Source organism: Nanorana parkeri, unplaced genomic scaffold (genome assembly GCF_000935625.1).
Source record: "Nanorana parkeri isolate BGI_ZX_2015 unplaced genomic scaffold, ASM93562v1 scaffold1290, whole genome shotgun sequence".
NCBI lineage: Eukaryota > Metazoa > Chordata > Amphibia > Anura > Dicroglossidae > Nanorana > Nanorana parkeri.
The window spans coordinates 365,313-391,727 of NW_017307558.1; the positions used below are offsets into that span (position 1 = coordinate 365,313).

General features: G+C 40.8%; 1 protein-coding gene across 1 annotated transcript in view; it reads right to left on the reverse strand.

The window, feature by feature from the left end:
* Nucleotides 1–2,443: 2,443 nt before the first annotated feature.
* Nucleotides 2,444–26,415, reverse strand: part of PRR12 (proline rich 12) — a 112,472-nt gene continuing 88,500 nt past the window's right edge. The window contains exons 4-14 of the mRNA XM_018569123.1: nt 21,802–25,427; nt 20,622–21,147; nt 19,480–19,796; nt 18,034–18,150; nt 17,187–17,320; nt 12,681–14,416; nt 10,852–10,977; nt 7,301–7,398; nt 5,838–5,966; nt 5,240–5,335; nt 2,444–3,199 (exon numbers count right to left, since the gene is read on the reverse strand). Of these exons, the coding sequence (XP_018424625.1) occupies nt 3,059–3,199; nt 5,240–5,335; nt 5,838–5,966; nt 7,301–7,398; nt 10,852–10,977; nt 12,681–14,416; nt 17,187–17,320; nt 18,034–18,150; nt 19,480–19,796; nt 20,622–21,147; nt 21,802–25,427 (7,046 nt within the window). The 3' untranslated portion in view covers nt 2,444–3,058. The remainder of the gene's footprint in view (nt 3,200–5,239; nt 5,336–5,837; nt 5,967–7,300; nt 7,399–10,851; nt 10,978–12,680; nt 14,417–17,186; nt 17,321–18,033; nt 18,151–19,479; nt 19,797–20,621; nt 21,148–21,801; nt 25,428–26,415) is intronic.

Below are 26,415 nucleotides of genomic sequence, written 5' to 3' on the forward strand. Positions count from 1 at the left end.
GCACTGTTACCTTGTACCAGTCTTGCAACTCTCCGTTCTGCCCTAACATTGACTAGTAGCTGACGGCAACAATTCGCATGTCCAGACCCAGATTTTCGGCTGACAGTCCAGTCTTTAAACACTTTAACAACAGCTGCTCTTGAACCTTTAACAAATTCTGCTGTTTTGACGATACTCGCTCCATGGCTCAGAGCGCCAACAATTATCCCACGTTCAAAGGCTGTTAAATCGCGTTGTTTACCCGCATCTTCAGATAAAAAAATCACTTCTACTGTCGTGGTAAACAACCTGCTTCCCTATTTATAATGGTCTGGCCCTCTAGCAACTTCAGCGCAAAATTATAGCTAATTTGCCTACAAACGTCAGGTGGTCATAATAAACTGGCCATTCAGTGTATATATATATGCAAAACTGAATACTGAACATTAGCAGCTCTGAATCCTGCTTATACACCCGTTATGCAAACAAATATACCATAGGCAAGAACAAAGATTGATCAAATCATGTCATATTCTAGGTGAAGAAACACAAATCAAACATTTTGTTTGCAGTCAGTACAGATTTAAACTTTTTTGTTTTGCACACCTAGATCCTCGTCAAGGCAGTTTGACATGGTTAAGTAGCACCAAAATCCTTGTTCACAAAAAAAAAATGGGTCCCTCAATGAATGCAAGGTACCATTGGTATCTAAAATCATTAAAAATGATCATTAATGTTGCATCAGGTATGGTAAAAAAAACCCCCCAACAATTCAAGAACCATTTACAGAGCCAGTTTTCACAAAAGTGATTTTGCACCGCTCGGATGCTGGCAACATTAGGTTTTATAAACAAACTACCTTGGTGACAACAGTTGAAAAAGACATAGCTGGGTTTATGCTGAAAGTCTGTGCGTTTTTTAACTTTTTTTTCCAAAGACGTCTCCAAATGATATAATTTAAAATAAAATAATGGTGAAAAAATGTGAATGTGAAAAGGATAAAAGAGGTTGCTGAAGAATACCCCATATTTTTTTTCTTTTTTTTCTCTCTGTCCTAAGTTTATTTTTTTCTGAGCAAAATACTAATCCGAGTTCAGTTAAACTGAACACTTCACATCTAGGCAACATCATCATTATCAATTAGATATAGTCAAATACAATATTGTACATAGATTTTTCTCCTATACAATATTTACAGCAAATTTAGAAAACAAAAAACCCCCAAAAAATGTAGAAAAAAATACCACACACGCAAACTGTTTATCTCCCCGATAATGTCATCCCTCAAACATACTGGGAAAATATGATTTTAAATTGTCATCTAAGAACAAGAACAAAAAGGGGCACAACTGCCATGTAGTAATGATTAAATAAATGTTAGAACCATGACTAAAAAAAAACCAAAAAAACTTTTTCCACTCCTCTAAATTTAAGTAGCAGTATATCTCCACGCCATCAGCGACTACCTTGAAAATAAAATGCACACACTTTAAAAATTCTACAATGTTAAAGAAAAATATCTGAGTTTTTTTTTGACCAATAGCTATATATGTCATAGTGCTGAAATGACTGGAGAGGATTTTACAAAGTGACAGAGGAGGTAAAATTACTTATTCAGCTCAATGCTAATGGAATTGTTAGCAAATGTTTTGCAGTGCATCACAACAGCAAAACGTGGTTTAAAGTTTCGAACAATACACTTTTTACAGACTTCCAGTAGCACGGAGGGTGAATTAAGCCACAAAAGAAAGCTTCTTCCCAGATTAAAAGAAACAAAACAAAAAAAAAATGATAAAAAGTTGATAACACCATTTTTATGTTAAGGGATGCAACAGAATATATATATCGAATTAACCCCACAACATTAAAAATACTGAATGTAAGTACAATTAGATTACTCAAAATAGGGAATAAAATAAGGATGTCTCTTTGATATTGGATTAACAAAGCTTTATTACTCTGTTGGTAAGAGGCTATGAAGCTTTTGTTCTTCAACCTAGATTAAATGAAAACCCGGATGTCTAATACAACAGAACACAGATATGGTACCATATTGTTATTATGAGATTTTCCAATTTAATGAACATCTTTGGAGAGAATAGCTGTAGAAGATATTTTTTTTTACTACCCTGTTCATTATTCCTGAAAAGTAGAACTGCACCAATTCTAGTTTTGCTGAATGCACTGCCAATGGCTGTGGTCAACTCATGACATTATTTAGGTCAAACTAAACATGTTTTTCTCACAGGCATCCGTACTTACTACAAATTTTCTGTCAAAAACAAACTTTTTGTGGGGTGATAAAAATGTTATAATAAAATGAAATGATGCTAGCAGCCAGGTTAAAATATTTAAATGTGTGGATATAAAAAAAAATAAAAAGGCTGGTTAACTATTTTTGGGTGCATGACCAAACTGAAATTGGCAGTGAACAGTGAGCATAATTTTGTGGCAAGTAATTCTTTGTGGCGAGTTACCCTTACAACTGGATAGATTTGTTAATCCAAAATCGAAATGCCCGCCACCCCGGACAACAGGGAATCTGGCTCTTTCACACGCACAACACATACACGCATGCTTCCCAATAAATAACAAGGGACAGAATGTTGGGGCTGCTTGCTCCTGTCAGAATATGTCAGTCACTGGAAGCAGATCTGAACAGAAGACAGAGCCAGAAATCCTCTGCACAGTATGACGGGGACGGCACAAGGAGCAAATGAAAAAAAAAAAATGAAAAAATGAAACGATGCACAGTTAGCAATTCCTCCTCCAGCTAAAGAAGGACAAAGAACAAAAGGAAGAAGACAGAAGTCAAGAGAAAGAGAGAACCACCTTGATTCAAATAGGTGTCACTGTTCAGAAGCCTGAGGCCTAAAGTCACGTTAAGGCCTGCAGAACTTACGTCATCCATTCCTCCTTATAGCTCGTTGCCTTGACAACAAAAGTTAAGTCCAGGACAGAACACATTGCCTCTTCCGCATGGCATGTCTCTCTCTCGTTACTTGAGTCACTTGTTTTTATTTTGTGATTTGATTCCCCCTTAACAGGTTGTCGACTTTTATAGCAGTCATGTGTTCAGTCACGCGCACTTGCTCTGTGCTTGCGTGAGTAGGTCAATGAAGGTGTTGAAGAGTTTTTCGAGCCAAGGCTGGTTCCTCATGCACTGCTGAACAACCTCTTCTTGCCCCAAATCATCATTCTGCTCTTCTATTGCATTGGTCTGTATAAGGGGAAGACAACTGTTAGCATCAGATGGACTCTCACTCACTGATGCCTGCTATTCGTAAAAATATTTATTCTCAACAATCAACATTCCCAAACGAGATACATCAAAATACACTGCCTGTTCAAAAAAAAAAAAGGTCACACTAATTTTATTGGGCTGCCTTTAGCTTTGATTACGGCACGCATTCGCTGTGGCATCGTTTCCATAAGCTTATACAATGTCACAGTATTTATTTCCATCCAGAGATGCATTCATTTTTCACCAAGATCTTGTAGTGATGATGGGAGAGTCGCACCACTGTGTAAAGTCTTCTCCAGCACATCCCAAAGATTCTCAATGGGGTCAAGGTCTGGACTCTATGGTGGCCAATCTATGTGTGAAAATTATGTCTCATGCTCTCTTTCACAATTTGAGCCCGAAGAATCTTGGCATTGTCACCTTGGAATATGCCCGTGCCATCAGGGGATAAAAAAAATTAATTGATGGAAAAACCTGGTCATTAAGTATATTCTGGTAGGCAGCTGACCTCATTTTTTGGGCACATGACATTGCTGAACCTAGACCTTTTATCTAATTGAAGGCTCTTACCTATTTGCTTAGCTAAATTCAGGTGGTGACCTTTTATTTTAGACAGGCAGTGTATATGTGCAACATATATTCAAAATCATCCCAATAAGACCTATAAAGTTATTCAGATACACTTTGTGTAAAAAAAAAAGTAATAAAATAAACATAACTGGCCTACAGTTAAAATAAATATGAAGTTATAACAATAAAAGAGAGGGAAATATTTACATATGTTTAAGTCTTATATATTATTAAAAAAATACATTATTTTACTACCTGAAAATAACTAAATAATAAGAGATTCTTCACAGATAATAAGAACACATTAACTAGAACCCAGCTGAAACAAATATCTCCAAAACGGTTTAATTACTAACCTGAAATGGAAAATTTTAATTAAATTATTTAATTTTTTCACAGCTGATGTTGCTATCGCATGCAATACATTTTATAAAATGATTTTCAAAATAATGATAAACTATTTCAATCAATAATAATTATTATGAAATATAACATTTTCTAAAGAAATTACACCAAACAGGATACTCTGATAGCAATAGCATTTTAGCTATTTTGTAACAGACAGCTGGTCTAAAGGAACATGAAAAATATATATTAGCATTTTTATTAGCATAGCAGATACGGTCTTTGTCAGTATTCCTCAGTAATTCATATTGTTTTTTCTGATTTTAATTGTTCAACATTAACATTTTTATTACATACTTTCAAGTGTTGTTTCGTAAATAATCAATATTTTATCTATTATACTTTTTATTTTTACCGACTGAATAATCTTCTAGGTAAGCATATTGTAGAGGAATAATGCATGACAAATGTCACACACTCTCCCAGTGGAGTCTACAATTGGCTTTGTTAACACACAGGCATGTTCCACTGTTGTCACCATCAGGAAACCAACAAATGCCATGCAGAACTATTTGTACCACATGTATGTAGACAGGTAGTGGCTGCAAAGAGGACGCAGGGTATCAACAGCCCTCAGATGCAAAAAATGAAAAATAGGTGAAAACAGCATTTTATAGAAAAATTAACAGAAAACATGGGAATTGTTTATGGTACAATTCCATAAACAATTCTTTAACTAAATGTCACTCAATCAGGGTTTACATTTACTTTAATAGGTAATGTATAACAATTACACTTGCAGGGTTATTTACTAAAGGGTGAAGAGTTTGGAGAAGGCCGGAGAAGTGAACAATCTAGGCCAAAATAGCTGATTTGGAAACATTCTCCACTTCAGCTCACAACTATGTTGTCCTAGATTGTTCACTTCTCCAAACTCTTCACCCTTTTGTGAATAACCCTGTTGGTCTTTTTATGCAATACCATTTTAACAAAAATATCAAACTGCAAATATTAGTGACTTTTGGCAAATAAAGAAAAAAAAATACAGACCCCAAAAATAATTTTCTGTTAATTCTTTGCCATACAGCAATCAAAACGTACCTCTTGCTTGCAACGTAGGAAGGTGTGATACTTGTAGTGATGCAAGGAATGGTACAAGGAGTAATAAAGTGACTTCTCAGCATCCACCTTGAATTCCTAGAAGAAAAAAACACACCCATAACAATTGTGGAGGGGAATTTAAGTAAAGATGAAACTGAACTTCCTCTTTGTTAATTAATTTTTGGTTGTCAATGAGGTCTCCAATAGGCAGAAAACTTCTGTTTCCTACAGCCTAGATGTTATCTAGAAAAATGTGCAATCCATCTATTGACAACAGTTTCCATGCTGAGATTAGTCACAGATCGTTTCAAATCAATATGTGCAAGTGAGAGAGTTCAGGAGACCACTCCGATACCTACACCAGGTATGTCCAACTAGGAGGAAACCCTGGGACAAACCTTGACATGCTGGCCTGGGGGAACCATGGATCCCCCTCTGAGCTAGTGTCTTTGGTTTGTTAAATGAAAGGTTGGACTGACCTAATAAACCTGCCATCCCAATGGCTTCTATTGGCATAAGTGGACCAGAAATGGATGGATACATGGGTGGAAATATGATTACTTTTCACAATCACCAGAGCTGTCCATATGCGCCCTACCTGTGGTTTGGCTACATTCTTTTTTAGCTTGTTGAGTGTTTTTCGGTTGTAAGGCTCTCCGCCAGGTTTCATCCTCACAGTAGACTCCCCTGAATCAGTAACTAGCTGTGGAAATGTGTGAAGCGCCTCCTATAGGTAATGAGAGAGCAAGAATGAATATATATTTCCAAACATGAAGACATTAGGTGCAGTTATGTATTCATTAAAAAAAACAAAACACTGATTTACTCTTCACAACTAGTTACAGAATATGTCTTGATATAAGACCTCTTGTAATCCCCTGCACAGTGCACAAGTGCTGATCGTGAACATGCTGACAAGAGATGAGAACAAAGGGATGATCTCATCAGTCTTCTGCTGCTTCCTTGCCCCATCAGCAAGCTGAGGTGTGGGGTGTTCTGATCTAGAGTTTTTTCACCAAGCCATAATAATGCAGCAATGGCAGCAGAGGATCTGGCCAGGGAAGTCTGGATCACACAACTGGCTGCACAGAATTACAAACACTATGGTAGGTAAAACCAGTCCCATATATGTATGTTAACCATGTATGTAGGTGCTTGCCAGGAGTTAAGCTATAAACAAAAGACAAAACAGAACAACCACACACATATGAAGTCAACAGATAAATTAGCTTCCACTATGCTAAGGGAGGCATGACAGCCATACCAAGTATCCTTGTATAACCACACTCGGTTCAAGACTGTGATTTACAATTGACTAACACAAACAGTACTGATATTCCAAGACAACAGTGATAAGCTGGCCATACACTGTTTGAATTTTGGCCAAGGTTTGCCAACTGTATCTTGTCCATCAAAATGAGACTTGGTTTAGGGCCAAGGCTTTTACCAACAGTGCAAGGGGGGGATCTAAAGTGTACATGAACTTAAAACAAGAAGCTTTACTACATTATAGGGGACATCTAAAAATTATATTGTGCTTAAACAGCACCATGAAAATGCACCTGATGGTCCTAATACCTCCTGAAAAATACCTCTTAATACCTCCTGAAAAATAGCAGTAAACCTGGTATGTGAGGGTGCCAAGCACACCTGAGCCAAAAGCCTCATAGTTGTATATCTGCAGTATGAGATCCAAGCCACTGCTGACAATGCTAGTCTTGGTGATCCTGGAGGCTCTATAATGAGGAAGCAGAGCCCTGTCTCTACCAAGATGACCGCTTCCACACAGAGACACCGTGCAGAACAAGGTATGGTAAGGTCCATAATAAAGACATGATCAGCTGCAGGGAGACCACAGGCAAAACTGTTGACTATTCCTTTGCTTACTTTTTTTCTTTAAGAGTGAGTACTCCCTCAAAAAAAAAAAGTATTTCTAGATACCATTGGTTCTTACAAGAGTTCTTTAATTGTTGAATAATGCATTTTATACATCAACGGGTTACACCAAGTGACATTCTTGGAAGATATGTTTCAGCAAGCAGACGCTGCTTGAGGTCATACCTGAACAGATGAACTCAGTGAAAACTTCTTCAAGACTTTCTTCTTGTGTTCATTTACAATGCCGTCAATTTTCCTCATTGGTGGGAGGTAAAGTTCATCTGAAGAGGAGGCAGAAAAAAAAAATGGCGCCGCCAGTCAACCAGTGACCTTGAGATGGTGTAGCAACACACGGTAAACTCAGTCACAGCAGGTAAAGCAATATTGATTTAATTGCTCACATGAACTCAATACCTGCTACTGACACTACCAGAATAAAGTGTGACTGATTTCAAATGAAGCCCATTTTCATTAATTCACTAACAATGTTTGAGCAAATACGAACTGATCTTAAAGGTGCAATTCAGTCAGGCATGACATTTTTTTCACTTGAACTGACTTAAAATCCAGCTCTGAGCACAATAACCTTATGATGGTTAAGGCAATAAAACATTCCTTTGCCCTATAAGCAAACCTCATCATGCAGGCTTTCTTCTGCTTGTTTACATGCAAGGATTAGTACAGCTCCCATTGTTCTTCTGGGCCGCTAGGATGTAAGTGCTTCAGGTCTCATAGGCCTCAGCACTGTGGTCATGTCTCCGTCCCTTCTCCTCCAATCCATTCAAAAACACACAACCTCAGCACTGAGGTCTATGAGTCCCGCAGCACTTACATGCGAGTGACCTGGAAGTAAGTGGAGCTGTTCTAATCCTGGCATGTAAATGAGCAGATTTGCAGGACACATTTGAAAACCTGCATGACGAGGGGTTTGCTTTTGAGGAAAAGTAATGCTTTATGGCTTTAACCCTGGTAAGGTTATTGTGTCCGGAGCTGGCTTTTAAAGGATACAATCTATGTTCTGTGTAGCGTACTGCCATGAAAATCTTCAGTTGCTGTATTCATCTGAATGGCCCCTGAATCTAAACTAAACAAATGCTGTGTCCATTGGTACCAGCACAGTTCCATCTCCTGGCCCTTTACAGACATACACTGGAGAATCGGAGAGGGGTTGCACCACACAGATAGGAGTGCTGTCCAGAAGCACTGTAAAATCTGATAAATCTAGCAGAAATGAATTGCATAAAACTCAGACTAAACTAAGGTAACCAATTCAATGTTTTGGCATTATTAGAGTTGCAAAGATTCCATTAGAAATTCAAAAACAAATTTTGTTTCCTTGAGTTGTTCTTTATGAGGACAGTAACTACGAATCAGTTGCTTGATGGAAAGCAAAAAGGTTGTGACCTTATTTCAATCTTGTGTCATGGGTGCATCCTGTAAGAATTGTTTATTTGTAAATTCAATATTTTATACATTTCATTTTCTTACATAGATTCATATTTCTCCATTGATCTTTACAAAGAATCTATGTAAGAAAATTAAATGTATAAAATATTGAATTTACAAACAATTCTTACAGGATGCACCCATGACACAAGATTCTCATTGAACTCTTAGATTTCTAAACAGACCCCATCAGAAGTGGTTTCCTTAAAAATGTATATTTTTTTAAAATGTGTTTTTTGGTCCTTACCATAATGAATGTATAAAATTAAATATAGAACCTGTAAACAAATCTCTATATAGTCTCTCTAAGGTGATATCAAAAGGAACACTAACAGATAGCTGACCTATAACATGCACATTACAATATGTACAATTTTTCCTGAGCAAAAATCACATTGACAGACCCGACTAGCCATTTTAAGATGAAATGGACTTTATGAAAACAAACATTTTCTAATGCAATTCTACTGGTGTATGGACAACTTTAAAAAAAAGGTCAATAGCCTTGGGTGCTCACACGCCCACAAATGTATCTGTTGGGACCTTTTTTCACTTTGAGAGCCTATGCCCTGATCTGTGTAGTGGGGCTAGTGCCAGAGGCTATTTCAGCATTTTTTTATGTTACATAATTTTTTGAATTAAGTGGAGTTTTAATAAAAAAAAAATATAAAAGTTTGATACTAGGGATGCACCGATACCATTCTTTGGGGCAGAGCCGTAGCTAGCTCCTTTTGCGCCCGAGGCAAGAACAGAAAATTGTGCCCCCCAACAGACGTGTTATGTCACCCATCGCTGCGCACGCAAGGCGTCATGTGATGTAATGTGCCCGCCTCCGGGATGGCGGTGCGCATGCGCAGGTGGCCAAATCCAAAATATCATAAAAATGTGTTTCGTTTGACGAAACTGATGAAAAGATTTTTAGTTTCCATTCATTTCGTCCAAAATACATTTTTAGTATTTGCACATGTCTAGTAATATGTGAGCATGAGTGCGTGTTTATGTGGATGTTTTTGTTTTTTTACTGGTGGGGGGGCATCGAGAAATTTTAGGGGTCTAAACAGCCCTTTTGAAATAGAAAAAGAGATTGAGGACACAGAGTCCTCTGTCCATACAGGCGGGGGAGAGCAGCAGGGATCCGAGGAGAAGCTGGAGCCTGTGCCGCTCCTCTTCTCCATGCTGAGCCACGGCTATGTTGGCCGCCTGGCGCCCCAGTTGGCCATGGCGCCCTGTGCTCACCCTGGCAACATGGGCGAGGGTGCGCAGCCAGGTTAGCCCTGGCTACGCCCCCTCTCAGCTGTGCCTCACTCGCCCCATGGTAGCTACTGCCCTGCTTTGGGGTATCGAGTACGAGTCAACCAGACAGTGGTTCAGCCTGAACACTGATCCTATCTTTCAACTGAGATTACATGATCAAGCTGGCTCCATGCCGATTTTTGGGAAGCCACCTCCATTTCCCTCGTGGCACTGCAGGTCAGAGGAAATCTCCCTCTGACCGGAAGTTCCGGTATTGGCGTTAGGTATCGGAGCATTTGGGAGAGTATGTGTACTCGCCCAAATACTTGGTATCGGTGCATCCCTATTTGATACAATGAGCTATTGACACAGTCCTGTGTCCTAGTATTCTATTTAAGATTAACATATTCTCTTGTATACACTTTTCAGCTGCAGCTACTGAACCCCGTATATAACAGTCATTTTCTGAAGGGAAAAAGGGGAAATGTAAGATAAGGTGCCTAAAGCCGGCTGTATACAAAGCTACTTAATATTTATATGCAATAACTTCCTATCCTGAGCAAACCCCAATTTTGGTAGTCACCCGATGCCATGGGACTAAATGCTGAGTTTGGTCACATGGCCTCAACTAAAGGGGCTTAGGGGTTTGATGTTCAGAAGAGCCAACCAGGCAGTGGTTTAGCCTGAACACTGATCCTATCTTTCAACTGAGATTACATGACCAATGTGATGAAGGAATCCCACAGTTGCCAAGAATTTAATCTGCTCTCTCATTAAGTACCAGGATTTTATCTTTTATCATGTACTTGGGTAGGAAGATCAGAATGGGGTTGGTGTTATGACAGTATTTGCTTTTACTTCACATTTTGATCATATTAAATAAGCTTAAGGAGGAATTAGATATATCTATTGATAAAGTGGAAAACCCCTTCAAAATGGATATACCCTTTATGCACAAAAATGACGGCCATTTCCACTTGCAGTTATGCTGCCTGTCCCTAAATATCTGCTGGAAATAAAATCAAGAATACATATTAGGAAAGCTCATTACTCACCACTAGTATCTTCCAATGCCTGAATCATATCGGGGTCTAATGCAGTGCTGACCAGCATTTCTATGTAACTGCGGTACATCTCCTTCATTGCTCTTGTATTCAGCACCCGGCCTACAGGAGCACGCTCTGGAGAAACAAGAGAACTTTTATTTATCATAGAACGTAAAGAACCATGTTTTACTTTCTCTAATGTTAGCAAGTGCAATTGTTCTGTTTTATCTTGAGTACATAAAATGGCAATGTGAGCCCTTTACTTAGATCAGGGGTAGGCAAACGTCTGCCCTCCAGCTGAGAAACTACAAATTCCATCATGCATTTGCCTCTGGAAGTCATGTATAGACATGACTTCCAGAGGCAGATGCATGATGGAATGTCAGAGTCTTGCAATGCCTCAGGGGATTTGTAACTGCCCAACAGGTGTTGGGCTGGAGTTTGCCTACCCCCTGACTTAGATGTAAAGTGTCAAAGCTAAAGCGGTCTTCTGCTTTCAGACAGAAAAGTGGAAGCCTGTCTACTATGAAGGCAAAAAAAAATGCATTCGACATCCAAGATAGGAGTTTTGTTTCACTATCCTGGTCTGTGAACGAGAGAAAGGGAAGCAGGAAGGCCAGAAAAAAAATGTGACCTGCAAGGCCCTTCGTGCATGACTAATTGCAGTGTGTTTGCAACATCCCTGTCTAAAAAAAGTGGGATTAAATATATGCCCTCTGTTAATGACTATTTGGCTGAATCACATGAGTGACATGTCCCCTTGTGTAATTCTCAAGTATTGTGAAACTATCAACTTTTAAGGCAGGTCAGAGATCTATAAAAAATAGGAAATTATACGAACTAAAAGAGGGCAAGAAACAGGGAGTTAATAGGGTCATCCAATATCCCTATAATAGCCTCCCTTACTTCCTTTTAACCAAAATGAAAAAAGAGGGCTCTATGAAGTGTTGCTAGTCTGTGCAGAGATAGAGGATGATTGGAATTGAGGAAACAAGTTGGGGGCAAGGAGTGAAACTTGAGTTTGTAGCTCAGAGACACCACCTCTTACATCCAAGCATCTGGAATGCAAGCTGTTTAAGTGCCCACAAAGGGCAAAAGACACCCCACCCCCCCCACACTCTGGAAAAAAAGGGGGCGGTGCATTTTAATATAGAGGAAGGCTTGTCTGAGAATTTGGTGTACTTGGAATGACAAGCATTACAGGTGGATGGTGGACCAAGCATGGGGGGTCTTGATGGTGATGTTGACAAACAAAAGGGATATTTCTGGACAATCAGAGAGGGAGATGACTCCGCAATCTGCTCCTTAGGCTTCTTCTGCTGGAGAAATGGGTTGCCCTTGCTGCCAGTAGAATCCTTGATAGTGTTATTAAGAGCCGGTCCCAAGAGACATTCCCAAGAGTGGACATGCAAATCAAATGCAATCCAGTACTTTATCCAAAGCTCCCTACCCATATGCACTGGCATGAAGCACATGCGAGAGAAGAGATACGAGGCTTCCACCAAACTCTCACAGCAAAAATTGCTGTAGTTCTGCTGAAAATCTAACTGTGTATAGTCAGCTGGATTATGGAAAGTACCCCACGTGGAACCCAGTGAAAGACCATCCATCCCTGCAACATCCCATCCAGCAGGGTCGGCAAAGTCGGGCTAAGGACAACCAAGCCAGATAGTTTCAAATCAGAGGGAAACCTCTAGCAGCAATGTAGGGGAAAAGTGCTAGCACAAGTAATAGGAAAGTCTTTACAGCAGCAGATCTGAAGAAAAGATGCTCACCCAAGAGTAAACAATGAGAATTTTTTGTAAAACAAAACAAAAATTACAAATTTAGCTTGTTACCTTCTTCGCTCTGCTGGTCAGGGGAGGAGTCTGAATCAGAGGACGATACCACCTCTTTAAGCCATTTTTTCCTCTTCTTCGGTGGTGGTTCAGCTTTCACCTTTGTGGGCTTCTGCTTAGGTTTCAGCGCAACTTTAGGAGTAGGTGGATCTACTTTATCCACTTTTTCAACCCTTGTGTGTTTTTCAATTTTTTCTGCTTTCACTGCTTTATCAATCCTATCAACTCGGTCATTCTTTGTCACTTTTTCCCGCTTTGGTGATTTTTCTATCCTTTCTAGCTTGGGCATTTTTTCAGGTCTCTCAGACTTATCTGTTCTTGAAAGTCTATCTGTCCTAGAATTCTTGGATGCTCTCTCAGCTCTGGTAAGCTTCTCTGGCTTTTCCGCCTTTGTTTGTTTCTCTTTTTCTGCCCTGGGTGACCTATCCATTCTCTCAAGCCTGCTTGGCTTCTCGTGACGATCTACCTTCCCAGCCTTGTCTGTACGATCTCCCTTTGTATGCTTTTCCAACTTCGGCGGTTTTTCAGCTCTCTCCGTCCTCACCACCTTATTTTCTGTAGGCTCCTTCTCAACTTTCTTCACAGCTTCCACCTTTGGGGTCTGCTCCAATGGTTCTGGTTTAGACTTTCTCTTTATTGCATCATTCTGCTCAATCCTGCTGGGTGTCCCCATTTTGTCAGATTTCCTCACCACTTCCTCTTTGTCCAGCGCTTCCAAGACTTCTTCTTTACTTGGCCTTTCAGGTGGTAAACTGGTCTTCCCAACACTTTCAGCCTTATGAGCCTTTTTAGGAATCTCTAACTTCTCTGACTTAACGGCAAGTTCCGACTTCTCTGGTTTAACAGCTGAAATGTTTTTCCCCAATTTTTCATTTTTTTCTGGTTTTACTGCAACTGTTGGCTTTACAACAGAATCTGCCTTTTCCTGCCTTAAACTTGGATTACTTTTGTCTTGTTTTAAAATGCGGTCTAGCTTTTCATGTTTTGCAGCACTGGAGCTCTTTTCAGGCTTTAGAATGCGTTCCAACTTTTCCTGTCTGAATGCTGGACTAACCTTTTCTGACTTCACACCAAGGTCCAACTTTTCGGCCTTTCCAGCTGCAGAAATCTTTTCCGCCTTCAGGGTAAGCTCTTGCTTTTCAGGTCTTGCCACAGTAAGACTCTTTTCGGGTTTCACAGTGACGTCTGGTTTCTCTAATTTTGCCACAGGTTCGACTTTGTCAGGTTTGATTATGGATTCTGCTTTTTCAGGTTTTGGTATCAGCTCAGTTTTTTCTGCCATAATCGCTGGCTCAGCCTTCTCGGGTTTAACCACAAGTTCAGTCCTATCTTCCTTCTCCAAAAGCTCAGTGATGTCTTTTTCCTCGATCGGCTCTTCCTGGTCATTTAGCGGCACTGAATCAGTCTTTACGATTGTCTCATTTTGTTCCAACTTTTCACTATCTTCCTTTGCTGCATTGGTTGTGATGTTTTCATATTCCTCTTCTTCTTCTTCATTAGTAGTACACTTTTCAGGTTGCTGAATGCTTTCAAATGTTTCAGTGCTCATCTCCTCTTCTTCGATGTTATCAGTTCTCTCAATGCTTTCCGTCTTTTCTACCTTCTCTATTACCTCTGGTTTTTCGGGTCTCTGAGTGGGATCCACTCTTATAGGACGATCCGATTTCTCACACTTCTCTGGCTTATTAACAGCCACAGGACTTTTAGCTCCAGGGGCTTTTGTTTGACTTTGTCTCCTATAGAATAAAAAATAAACACGCTAGTGGTACACATGGGATGGATGCAAGAAACACTGCTGTAAAATGTAAGGAAGAAACTATCGTTTTTAGTCAATCTTGTTGAAAGCTTATAAACTAATGTTTAATATATTTCTAAAAATTGGTATAACAAATGTAAGTTAAAACTTTTTTTGCAGGGTATACCAATGACAGCTTGCAAAGACTAATAACAAAATATCAAAGAAACTGCTTCAGGTGGATCTTTGCTCCCAGGCCCATCCAATATGGCTGGGTGCTGGTCCAGTTCATTTTACCTGCAGATAAATACTAGGAATATGAAGGATTCACTGGACAGTGGAAAAAAAAATCTTAGGAAATTAAGCACATGGATGTCCCATTTCATAAAGGAAGAAAAAAGTATTCTACTGTTCTGTTGTGCATCCTTAATACTCTTAGTTTGTAAAGACTGTTCGGTTTCCTAATAGGAAAGCCCACACTATTTGCATGCTTTTTGACAGCTTGTATTAACTGATTAATCAATACAGCGTCGTCTCCTCTGAATCAGTTAACACAGTGCAGAAAGCGCCTGTTGAGAGGTCCTGCTGTTGAAGAAAAAAAAAGGGTTTGCCACAAGCTAGCTTTTAAAAAAAGGTAAAATGAGGTACCTAAATATAATATTTCATATTTACATGATGAAAAGGAAATTAAAAAAAATAGATTTCAATATTGAACATAAAAAAATATAAAGTTAACCAGTGTTGAAAGAAATAGGAAGATTGCCACTGCTGATCTCTTCTTCTGCACTTGCTACTACAGAGGCAGAATTGCCTGAACCCCTCCCACTGTGAGCTGCAATATCTGAAAGGGGGAGCATGTGAGACACAAATGCAGAAGGATTTGGCACATTCAGGGGAGGTAAAGAAAGTTACTTGTTTACTTTATGATGTTTGCACATCACACTGTAATTGGATTTGGGACCTGTTTAGACTGCTACCCAAGAGCTTTTGCATGTACTTAATACTTTCTCTTTTGCACAACAGGAGTTCTGACTCCACCTGCTGCACACTTGTTCCAAGTCAATGACTAAAAATATTGAAGCCCAAGTAGCCAGGCAACTAGCTAGAAGCTGAAGCAACCAGTGATGCCAGCCTACATATACAGTATTTCCAACAGCTATGTTTTTAAATTCACTCTACATTCTATTAAAAGGAAATCATGGGAGATATATGTAGGCAGCCTTTGCAGTCCTCATCTCCTGAAAGTGCTAATTTCCGGTCGCTATGATAATCCAAATGTATCAATGGTTGCAAAGTCCTTCACCTGGGACAATTAACAAGCAAATAAATTCTGACTTTATTCCAACTTTTAACACATGCTGGTTCTGTGACTTAGAAGTACTGAAACCACACAGCCAGAAAACAAGTATTTGTTTTAGGAGAAAGTCAGCAACAATGGTCCCCATATTTTTCTGTGTACTTTGAAACCAAGAGGCCACTGGATGGTGGTGTTGAGCCAACAATGTTCCCACTATCCATTTGTTACAAATGCAAAAATTATTTGTTGCCAAGAAGGAATACATACATCCTGTATAATGAGCTTGATCAACACATGTATATTTCATGCATCTGCTTGACGTAAAGTGCATTTTTAAAGGATCCAGCACATGACGTACTAAGAGAATTTGTGCACTCTAAACATATCTGTTCTACAGAAAATCTCTACTCTTGAATGCCCACCTTTGCCAAACACATGGACATGTGAGCGCTTGTGAAAATGCACATATTAGCAACTATTATAGTTGCTTTACTGCATGCACATTGCATTCAGTAATCTCTTTGCTACATGTAACAGTGCTAACTCTTATTTTCTGCAACTTGTCATTTGACAAAATGAAATATCTAACTAAAAGTCTATGCATCTTAAAGTGTACATATACCCAAAATCTTTTTTGGTTTTGGATAGCAAGCCAGACAGCGTCATTGGTTGCGAAGACATTGGCAGCCCGATAGCGTTATTGGATATTGCCTCCACCTGCGTCCTAGCAACCATTGACATTGTGCAGCCCAGCCCTAGCATCCCAGCAACTTAGGACACCACTGACGCTGGGTTCAGTTCACTTGGACGTTCAGTAAACTTGGATTTTAGACTGGATTCGGCTAATGTCCAAGTAAAAGGAAACCAAAGCAGTTCGCTCATCACTACAATTTAAAGCCAAAACATTCCTGATAGAGGAATTTGCCTGTTACACAATGGTCACTGGAACAGATGCACCCATTGGAAGATTTACCATATGCTTTTGTGGTGGCAGGTGCTCTAAATTTTTGGATTTCCCCTTACTTGGTCACCAATACAAATAAAAGGGTGAACCTCCCCAAAAGGGGACACGGACAAGAATAAAAATGTTGACACAGGGTCTTACAATCTTTCTCGCTCTGAGAAAAAGACAAAATTACATATTATTACAGGCAACTTACTATGTTAAATGAATCCAATACGTTTTACTAGCAAAAAGGTTTTCATTATGTCCAGGGACAATGGCTCTTGTACATAAGTGGGGAGTTACTCTTGCAGGGTTGGAACTTAGTGCTATAAGGCCAATTCATAAAATGAAGTCAAGTGGAATCTGGAAAGAGCCAAGGTTTTTCTGGAAGAAGTGCGTTATAAAAGGGTAAGGATAGTCTCAAGCATTGTTCATCTATGTTTATTTCCTTAGATCCTAAGCATTTGCAGTGAAGCCAAATTTGGCTTTTAGAAAAACATACAGAGTCTAACAGAAGTGCCACAATACCTCATAGTCTGAAGAGGACGATGCCATGGTTTTCTGGAACAAACTCTTACGTAGTCCTTCTTGTTGACATTCTCAAGGAACTTGACATACAGGCGCTGGTAGCGGTTTTTGGCATCACCAAAGTATCCCAAATACTGAACAAAGAAAACCATTTGTGGCTATTAGTAAATATTCTACCTCGCTGTACAGATTTTCTAAACAGTGCCACCACCCATGTTGTACCATGGCAGAGATTGAGAACATAAAAAAGTGGACCTGAGATTACAACCAGCAAGGTAAAACTTTAAAGTACACCTGCAATCAAATAACCCAATATGCCTGGGAAGATTTACTGAGCAAATCAAGGCAACAAGTGAAACCATCAGTGAGCTGGTCTCTGTATTCATTCTAACGCCTTGTTGCTGTTATTATTTATTCTTTATAATAGTGCAAACATCAGGTAAAAAAAATAATTTTGACCAGAGGGGGCGCAGGGGATGCAAATTTTGTATAGAAAAAAACAATAACTATGAAGCTAAGGATGGGTTGACAGATAGGGGAAAGAAAGTCTGATGACATCAATTTCACAAGAGGCATCTGGGGGGCAAAGGGCTGTCCAGGAATTGCTGGTAATCTGTTTTTTTTATCTTCACAATGTTAGGTTGATTTATCTGTGAAATCTATGGTATATATATTTTATTTTTGACTATGTTACAGAGTAACCCATGGGACTGTGAGTGTTAACTTTTAGACTAGATCTGCTTTAAACAACTTTTTTTTATCACAACTCCTTAAATACAGAGAATGTTTTATTCTGGTGCTTAGGTTACATCTTTGTTACAAAATTTGAACTCAGAAAGTTACTTACATTACTGGTGGCACAAAATTGCCGCTGCCCGTCTTTGATCTCTGGGGTGAATTTCTGCAGTAGCGCTTTTTGAACCCGCCAAATTGGAGGAGGCTCGCGGCCTGTCTGTAGAGCAAGCTGTTGAGACAAGTTGACAATCATGACTTCCTCATTAAGACTACACACAAAGGAATCAATTGGTCAAGAGGCAGATTTTATTTTTTGTTGCGGAATATTCTCCATATCAATACGTCCAATGAAAATGTGCCCGTTTCCATAAGTCAGCATTAAAAAACAAAAACAAAACACACATTGCAAAAATGTATTTCAAGTACCCTAAAATGTTAATCTCATAAAAATAATTTTAAAAGCGCTTCAGCTTCTGTCATATGACCTATTCCTTGGAACTGGTGTGTATCGAGGCATTGACATCAGTGGAGTTTTGAGACATGAATGCCTAGAGCCTCTATGAAGACATGCCAGACTGAGTGGATATACTTGAAGACCTTGAAGGCACAGATCCTCAATGACCACTGGACGGCCATGTAGACTGTGACACAGACTACATCACATGATGGGATCTGGGGCATCAGGATTTTGTAATAACCAAAGCACAATAAAGTTTAGGATAGAAACACATTCCTGTAAAGTTTACTGTTTACCTGTTTTTTTTTTTTAGGTGAGGTTTATTTCTTTGCATTTGTACTGGGACCAAGACCTAGGTTTGGTGTCAGAAAGGACAGTTGGCATACCTAAATCAAAAGAGAACTATGAGGTGAGTGCTTTTCACTCACCTCATAGTTCTAGCCGACCTGTGACAATGAGACTGTCACAGGTCGGCTCAGTAGATCGGGAAGTGAGTGAACACTTACCGGCGTTTGCTCACTTCCCGATCCTGTCACGGCTCTCTGCCGTGACAGGGGAGGGGCTGGATGCCTCCCTCCCCGCTCCGATCCTCCAGAGCTGACTGGCGGAACGGACGGGGACGGGTACAGCTGGCTCTGCCTCTAGATAGGCAGAGCCAGCTGTCACTCACTCAGCTGGGCGGATCCAGACATAATTGGCGGGATCCGCTTCAGCTGCGGCGTCTCAGTATACTGGGTATACTGAGTTTAGGGTGACGGGAGGATGCTAGTTTGTGTCCTCCCGTTACCCTAGGGAGAACTATGGGGAAAGGCAGTGTTACTCGTTTAATCGTTAATGCTCATTTTGTACCACTTAATTTAATACAACGTAATAGCAAATAATCCATTAGGTTAGTGGTCTACTGTTTAAAGTGGGCCTCATGTATAGAGATGTTACCCCCTTCTACCACCACCAAGACCCTGACCATTTTGTCCACAAGCAATGTTTGGCTGTGTGTGCAGGCACCTCTACACGCCTGCAATTTATTCTTGTCAACAGCTTATTAACTTTTAGAAAAACAACTGGTTTGCTTTAAACAAAACAAAAGCACTGCTGATATACCTTTAAAGCCTGGATGTCTTCCACTCGAATGACAAACTCATCTCTCTCCCTGAAGATACCCTCCCCGCTGCTCTCAACATCTTCATCGTCGGTCTCTCCACAAATTGCAGCTGTCTCCTGCTTTTTGGCCAGATGTAGGGGTCTGGAATCTTCTGGTTCCTCCTGTTCAGGGGATGACTGGGAAGGGGGCTCTTCTGGTGGAGGAGGAGCAGGAGCCTCTTGCGGAGATGGTGGGGAGATCGCCACTGGCAGCTCTGGCTGCGAGGAAGGTTCAGAAGGCACAGGGCTGGACACCGTCTCCTCAACTATGGCGGGAGCTTAAGATAAAAGAAAATATATTGAAAAAACAGCTTCCTTTGTGGTAATATAATTAGACATATGCACCAGAAGGTAAAGACTGCAAGACCTAACCCATAGCCTACTTTTTATGAAGGGGTAACAAATGTAATTTTCATTTGCAAATACTAAAGCGAAAAATACGGTACATCAAGGGAGATATAAGAAAAAAACAACCTCTAAAGCAAGCATTTGATTATTAGAAAATCCTTAACTACATTAGTATCAGGTCAATCTGTTTTTATATTTGCTGACCATAACCCCCTGCACAGCAAGACTATGGCTGGCAATACACCTATCAATTTTTTACGTTCAACCCACGGGCTGAACGAAAAAAAATTGAACTGATTCCTCCATCAACACAAACAGCGCGTCGATCAAGAAATCGCAGCTGTTTACATTGTATTCTGGCAGGTGCCACCGTCACCTGTCAGAATACCCAATCAGAGCAGGCAGCTCATTGGCTGCCAGCTCTGATAGTACACACTGCGAATTACAGCCAGTCTATGGGCACTTTAAGGCTGAGTGAAAGGGACAGAATTATAAGCCAGTCAGGCTTGCACAATGATGTCAGTGTTAGGCAGAACGCTTGGTGATAGAGAAAGAGAGAAGAGTGATTACCTAATCAAAGCTGCTGGTTTCACTATAAAATCATAGAATGGAGCAGGTCCATGGCCAAGCTTTATAGCATAACTGCACAGGAGAATAGCAAGTTTCACAGCTACACTGTCTTGCAGGCTGACACTTGTATTTCAACTGAGTATTTACCTACTTGCCTATAGTTCTGCATCAAAGAAAATACCAACCTGCGCTTTCTGGCTCCTTGCGGTCAGTGGGATCATATAAAGCAGATATAGCTGAAGAGATGCTTTTCTGCAAGTCTTGGTTTTTGCTGACAGAGTCCTCCTCATCTGAAGAGAAGGAAGGCAATGTCTCCAAATTCCTTTTAAATTCATCATCCAGCCTCTTGCAAGGGCTGGTGCAACTCATAACTAGGCTATCACTCTCTGTAGAGTCCAAGGTTCCAGAAAGCATCTGGGACGCCATCCCAAAAGAAGCCTGTGAGGCCTGCTGGGCAGACGGTGGCCGGTTCTTCGATGGGCTGGTGTTGGCTGTAGGTAGCTGCTGCCTTTTGCCCGACTTCAGAAAGTCTAAAAAAGAGGCCATAAAGCCTGACTTTATTTCTGGTTGCTTTTCCTCTACTTCTTTGATTTTCTGTTTGATCTTCTCCCGAGTCTGGCTGTTGTCCAAAGTGTTCTCCTGGGGAGGAGGGAGCATCTCAGCTTGATCCATCTGCAAAGCGTCATTCCCTTTTGGCACTTGCAGCTTGATCTGACCAAGGAGATAAAATGTACACATTGAGCTTTCTAGATCCTTGGAAACTATGTAACCTTTTGATGGCGAGCTTGTACATAAAACTTGATATATAACACAAAAGCTTTAGATATCTAATTTTAGAGATACCTCTTTTTTATGATTAAAGTGGGTTTTCCAGAAAAATAGTAAACATATTTCTAAAGTAGGTCCCTCCATGTAACCGAAAGATTAACATACCACCTATACTCCACCTGTCCTCTTGTTTTTACTTAAAATTGAGGGTCTGGAGTCTGGCCAGTAAATTAGAGTGGCTTCCAAAGATAAGCATTCTAGTGCTGTCCTTTTATATTTAATCTGAAGGTAGTGCTGCAGCTCCAAAGAATACCTGAGAGCAACATGAAGAATGGAGCCCTTCGTGATACCCAAGAATGAACAAATCCAAATGGGCTAAAAAGCCCTTGTTCATAAGAATAACCTCTCTATTTTCCTTGGCCCCTTAAAATTTATTGATGAATAGACTGATGACTTTTGTTTTTTGTTTTTAAACTTGCCCATCCCTAAAACTACTTAGAAGCTCCATGAACCAACATAGGACTTCTATTTTTCTGGAAATCCACTTTAATTGCCTTTTTTTCACCCTTCTGTTTTGTGAAATAACATTACAGGTACCTTTAGTGGTTTCAGTGGCTCCATTGGCATGTTCGTTCTTCCCTCATCGGTCAGTCTCCTTCCTCTCCCCCTACCTCTTCCTCTGGGCCTTCTAATTCCATCATGTCCCAGTACATGTGGTTCTACTAGAGGCCTGATTCTTGGTCTTCCCCTGGGTCTTGGAGGACCTTCTCTTTTCGGTTTAGTGGGTTTCCGACCTCGTCTCTTTGGACCATCCATATTATTTGGTGGACAAAAATCAATATCTCCCATTGGACTTATGTTAGGACGAGTACGGCAACTAGAAATAAGATCTGGGAGAAGATCAGGTAGTCTACGACTATTTAATCGAATATCTGCGGGGACATCCTCTTTGTCTTCATCATCTTCAAACTCGTACTCTTGGGCATAGTTTTTCTTGGGAGGCTGGAAAGATGGTTCCCTCTTCTTCAGCAGGTGGAACGATGATGTCTTGAGTAGTTTTTTAGGTTTGGAAGAGCAGAAGATGGGTGATGTCAGGCCAGGTTTCACTTCAGAAGACTGCTGGCTGTGACCAGACTGAATTAGACCTAACTGTTCTGTGTTGACAGTTGATGGCAGTTCATGTTTTACAGATACAGAATCAAGCCCCAAATGAACATTCTGTTGATTGTCATTACTTTCGGAGGTGCAGTAACCTGAATAACCTTGGCTAGACTGCATCATCTCATAACTGTTTTTCATGGCCTCATTCCTGTCCATGCTCTGAGAACCATCATCAGCACAACTTGCTTTGGAAAATTCATCATTCCCACAAGGTTGTGGGCAGAACATATCTTCCATTCCAGGAAAAAAACTTCTCTCCTCATCTTGTAAAAGAGAATCAGGAAAGCAAATAGATGTTAAAGGAACAAACCTCTGCTTTGAACCTTGAGGACTCGGACTATCAAACTGGTCCTTGGGCTCCATCTGAGCTTGAGGCACCTGTTGGGAGGACTCTCCATCTAATCGCAGGGGATCTCCTCCATCAGACATGAGGTGTGATTGATTTTGTACAGATCCAGTCTGGCCCAAATGTGTCTCCAAATTCAAGTCAGGTTCCAGGAAATCCTGAATTTCCTGGGGCCGTGATAATGATTGCATGCCATCATTCTGGGAATGTCCGTCCATGGCCTCAGATTGGAGCGATGCTTGCATTCTTTCTGGCTGCATCTCTGCTTGCATGCGTTCTGACTGAAGTTGTGCCTGTAGCTGAGGCGATTGCTGGTCTGTTTGCAACGGGTGGGAATCCATCAGCTGTGACTCTATTGACTGAGAACGAGAGTGTACCTCCATAGACTGTGAGCGCACATGAGCTTGCATTTGCTGGGACTGTAAGTGGGCCTCCAGAGCCTGAGACTGCAGTTGCATCTGTAACTGTGGAGATTGTGCTTCAGCTTGGATCCTTTGTGGTTCCATAAGGTGAACATCCATGGGAGTTTGTACTTTTCTCTGATGTGCCTGTAGCTGACTCTGGGTATGGGTGAGAACCGACTGCAAGAGTTGTGGTTGCTGAGTGGTCGGCTGGTGGGTAAGAGAGAGTGGCATATCCGGGGAGGTATCCATCATCATTGAATTGCCTTGCTGGCTTTGAAGCATATTGTGAGTCTCCATTGACTGACTTTCAGCCACCATTCTGTGAGCTTGTGAGGCATGCTCAGGAGTCTTTTGCAGGTTTGAATGAGCCGAGTACATGTCTTTACTTGAGGTGTCCATGTGTGGTAGATGGTCTACTGACTTTTTCATGTCCTGAGTGTAGGAATCCATGGGACCAGTCTGGTGACTATAATGAACAACAGACGTTCCTAAAGACTCCGGAGTTGACCTTGTGTTGGCATATTCCTTATGGCGATCAGATTTTTTCTTGTCTTTTAAGCTCTGAAGAGACATCTCTAACCCTTGGTTGTCCAAGTTGGAATTAGTCCTTATAACACTTTGCAGGTGATACCTCTCCTCGGTTTTACTCATTTCATAGGCCATTGATTTACTAGACCTTTCCTCACACTCAACTAGGCTTTCAGAAGAGACTCGAGGTGGACTTTGCGACTGTAATAGGTGCTGAATAAGAAAGTCTTCATCGTCTGTCCTTTCAGTGGAGAGAAGATCAGAATCAGATTTTGGTTTGTTGTAGGAAGGTGTTCTTTCTAAGGAGGGCTGGGAATTTTGATAGCTTTGTGAATGGGAAGCTTGCATGTAGGAGGGTGAAAGTACTGAAGTCAAATACTTCTGAGACTGACCAGGAGAAGCTACACTTTGAGAGCGACTTGATGTAGGAGACTGGAGAGGTCGGATTATTTGAGAGGGACTTGAATCTGATAAATTTTGGCCATGGCTAACTGAAGAATAACCAATAGATTGGGCGTGACTGGACATAGCTGGGGAATGGCCAGTGCTGTAACTTAGGGAAGGACTAGCAGTTGGTAAGCCTTGTGAATGAGCTGGAACATAACTAGATGCCTGGCTGCCAGAAACATGAGACTCAGTTTGTACACTGTAATTTGGAATCTGGCCTACTGATGATAACCCCTGCATATGCTCTGGTGAGTAGGTTTGATTCTGGCTCACGCAAGTCTGCAACCCTTGAGACTGACTAGTCGTAAAGCTTTGGGATTTGCTTCCGCTGGTCAGGTCTTGGGCTTGACTAGATGTAAAGCCCTGTGACTGAGAAACAGCTGAAAGGTTCTGTGACTGAGAATAGCTTTGTGACTGGGACATGGATAAAAGATTCTGTGGCTGTCCAGGGGAGTAAGCCTGAGACTGACTAGCAATAACAGAGCTGGGCTTTGGAGTGGAGGAGGAATAGTTGTGTGTCTGTCCAGTGGTGGCAATGCTTTGGCACTTTGGAGTGGCAGTGGATCGAGGAGTCTGCCTAGATGCTGAGTAGCTTTTGGACTTGTTGGAAGAGGAAGATGTTGAATAGCCTGGGGACTGTATTATTGGTCTGTAGCTTTGAGACTGTTCTTGGCGTGCTTGTGAGTTTTTCTGCTGTGAACCCTCGCTGCTGACAGGTGACTGGTCCCCTAATGGGCTGCAGGACAAGCTGGAACGATGCTGCATTTGCTGGTAACTGCCACCACAGCTTAGATAGTGCTGCAGGGAATGGGCAGCAGCTGCGGCCGAAGGAAGCTGGGACTGTGCACTGGAGGGCCGCTGGTAGTGCTTAATAACGCTATCTTGTCTAGGCATTGCTCTTTCAATTGAAGAGGCCGGGGAGCTTGAGAAAACAGAGGCATTGTAGAGCTGGGATGTTTGTTCGGAAGGTCCAAGAGAAGAGGACAGTAGGTTGAACTGGGAAGGAAGATGACGTGAAGCGGATTCTTGGGCACTACGATAGGCAGAACTCTGAGATGGTAATCCGGTGCCCAATACCGTGCTGCCAAGCCGATCAAAACTCAGGGAAGATGGAACAGAGGACTGTGATGACTTTATATGTAGAAGGGGATCATGAGGAGAGAGGAGTCCGTTAGAAGTAGGGCTGAAGGTGGCGTCCTGAAGACTCAATGAAGATGTTACAGGGAAACTTCTACCACTAAATGATGCTGGGTGCTGGTAAGCCGAAAGGGCAGAGGATGATGGAAATGTACCGGCTCCAGATATAAAGAGTTCTGCGGGAGCAGGGGTATGCATGGCTAAAATAAAAGACAGAGAGAAACTGCATCAATATGGAACAATAAAAATAAAAACACATTACAGTACAGTCTCTTGTTCAATCTAGAACTGCAAAGGAAATTCAACTAATACCTTACAGTAAAAATACAAACAGCTAGCTAAAAGTTAAACAAATTTGCTAAAAAACCTCACACTGCATGTAACAGTACCAACACCTGCAAAAAAAAAATTTGATTTTCCAAAAGACATTTAGACTTCATATAAAGAAGACTGTATAAGAAAGACAGCAAGCAAGAATCTTCAATGGGATTACGAAGAGAAAATCTGCACCAATCTAATGTGTTCATACACACGGGCTTTGAAAAGCGAAACAATGAACCCTAAAGCCAAGCAGAGCAGCATTTGCTTTGGAGTGCTCTCAGATTGCTTTAAACAGATTAGAATGGACCTTAAATATATATAAAATGAATGCTTCTGTGCTGCTATATTTTGCTTTCAACTGCTTCCCTGTGCACACGAGCCCTTCAAAACCAACTCCAGCTAATTCCTATACAGTTTTTGGCAGAGTGGAAAAGGTTAGGTTTCTAATGCTGTCCGTGTCCCCCATTGTGAAGACTGCCTTCCACTTCCTGTTACAGTCACAATGGCAATGTGTGAGTGCCAATGCAAGGAATAGATGAGAAATCTCTCGAACAAGGACACATGTGTCATGGGGATAGAAAGTGCAGGGGAATATGCCCAATAAGGACACACATATGAAGAAAACCCTGACCGAGATTTACACCCTTCCACTGTATTGAAACGTTTCAGCTGGACCTCAGCTTTAATGACAAAAAAAAAGTTGCTTGAAGTAAAACTAATACTGTAAAAAAAACAGCTTTTATTGATTGTTATATATTTGTCCAGAAAAAGCACAAACAGCATTTCCTAGATTAAAATGATAGTGTGGTAACCAATCTCTTGAGCAATTGGAATTTTTTAACCATTCCAATTATTGTAATCTTTCAT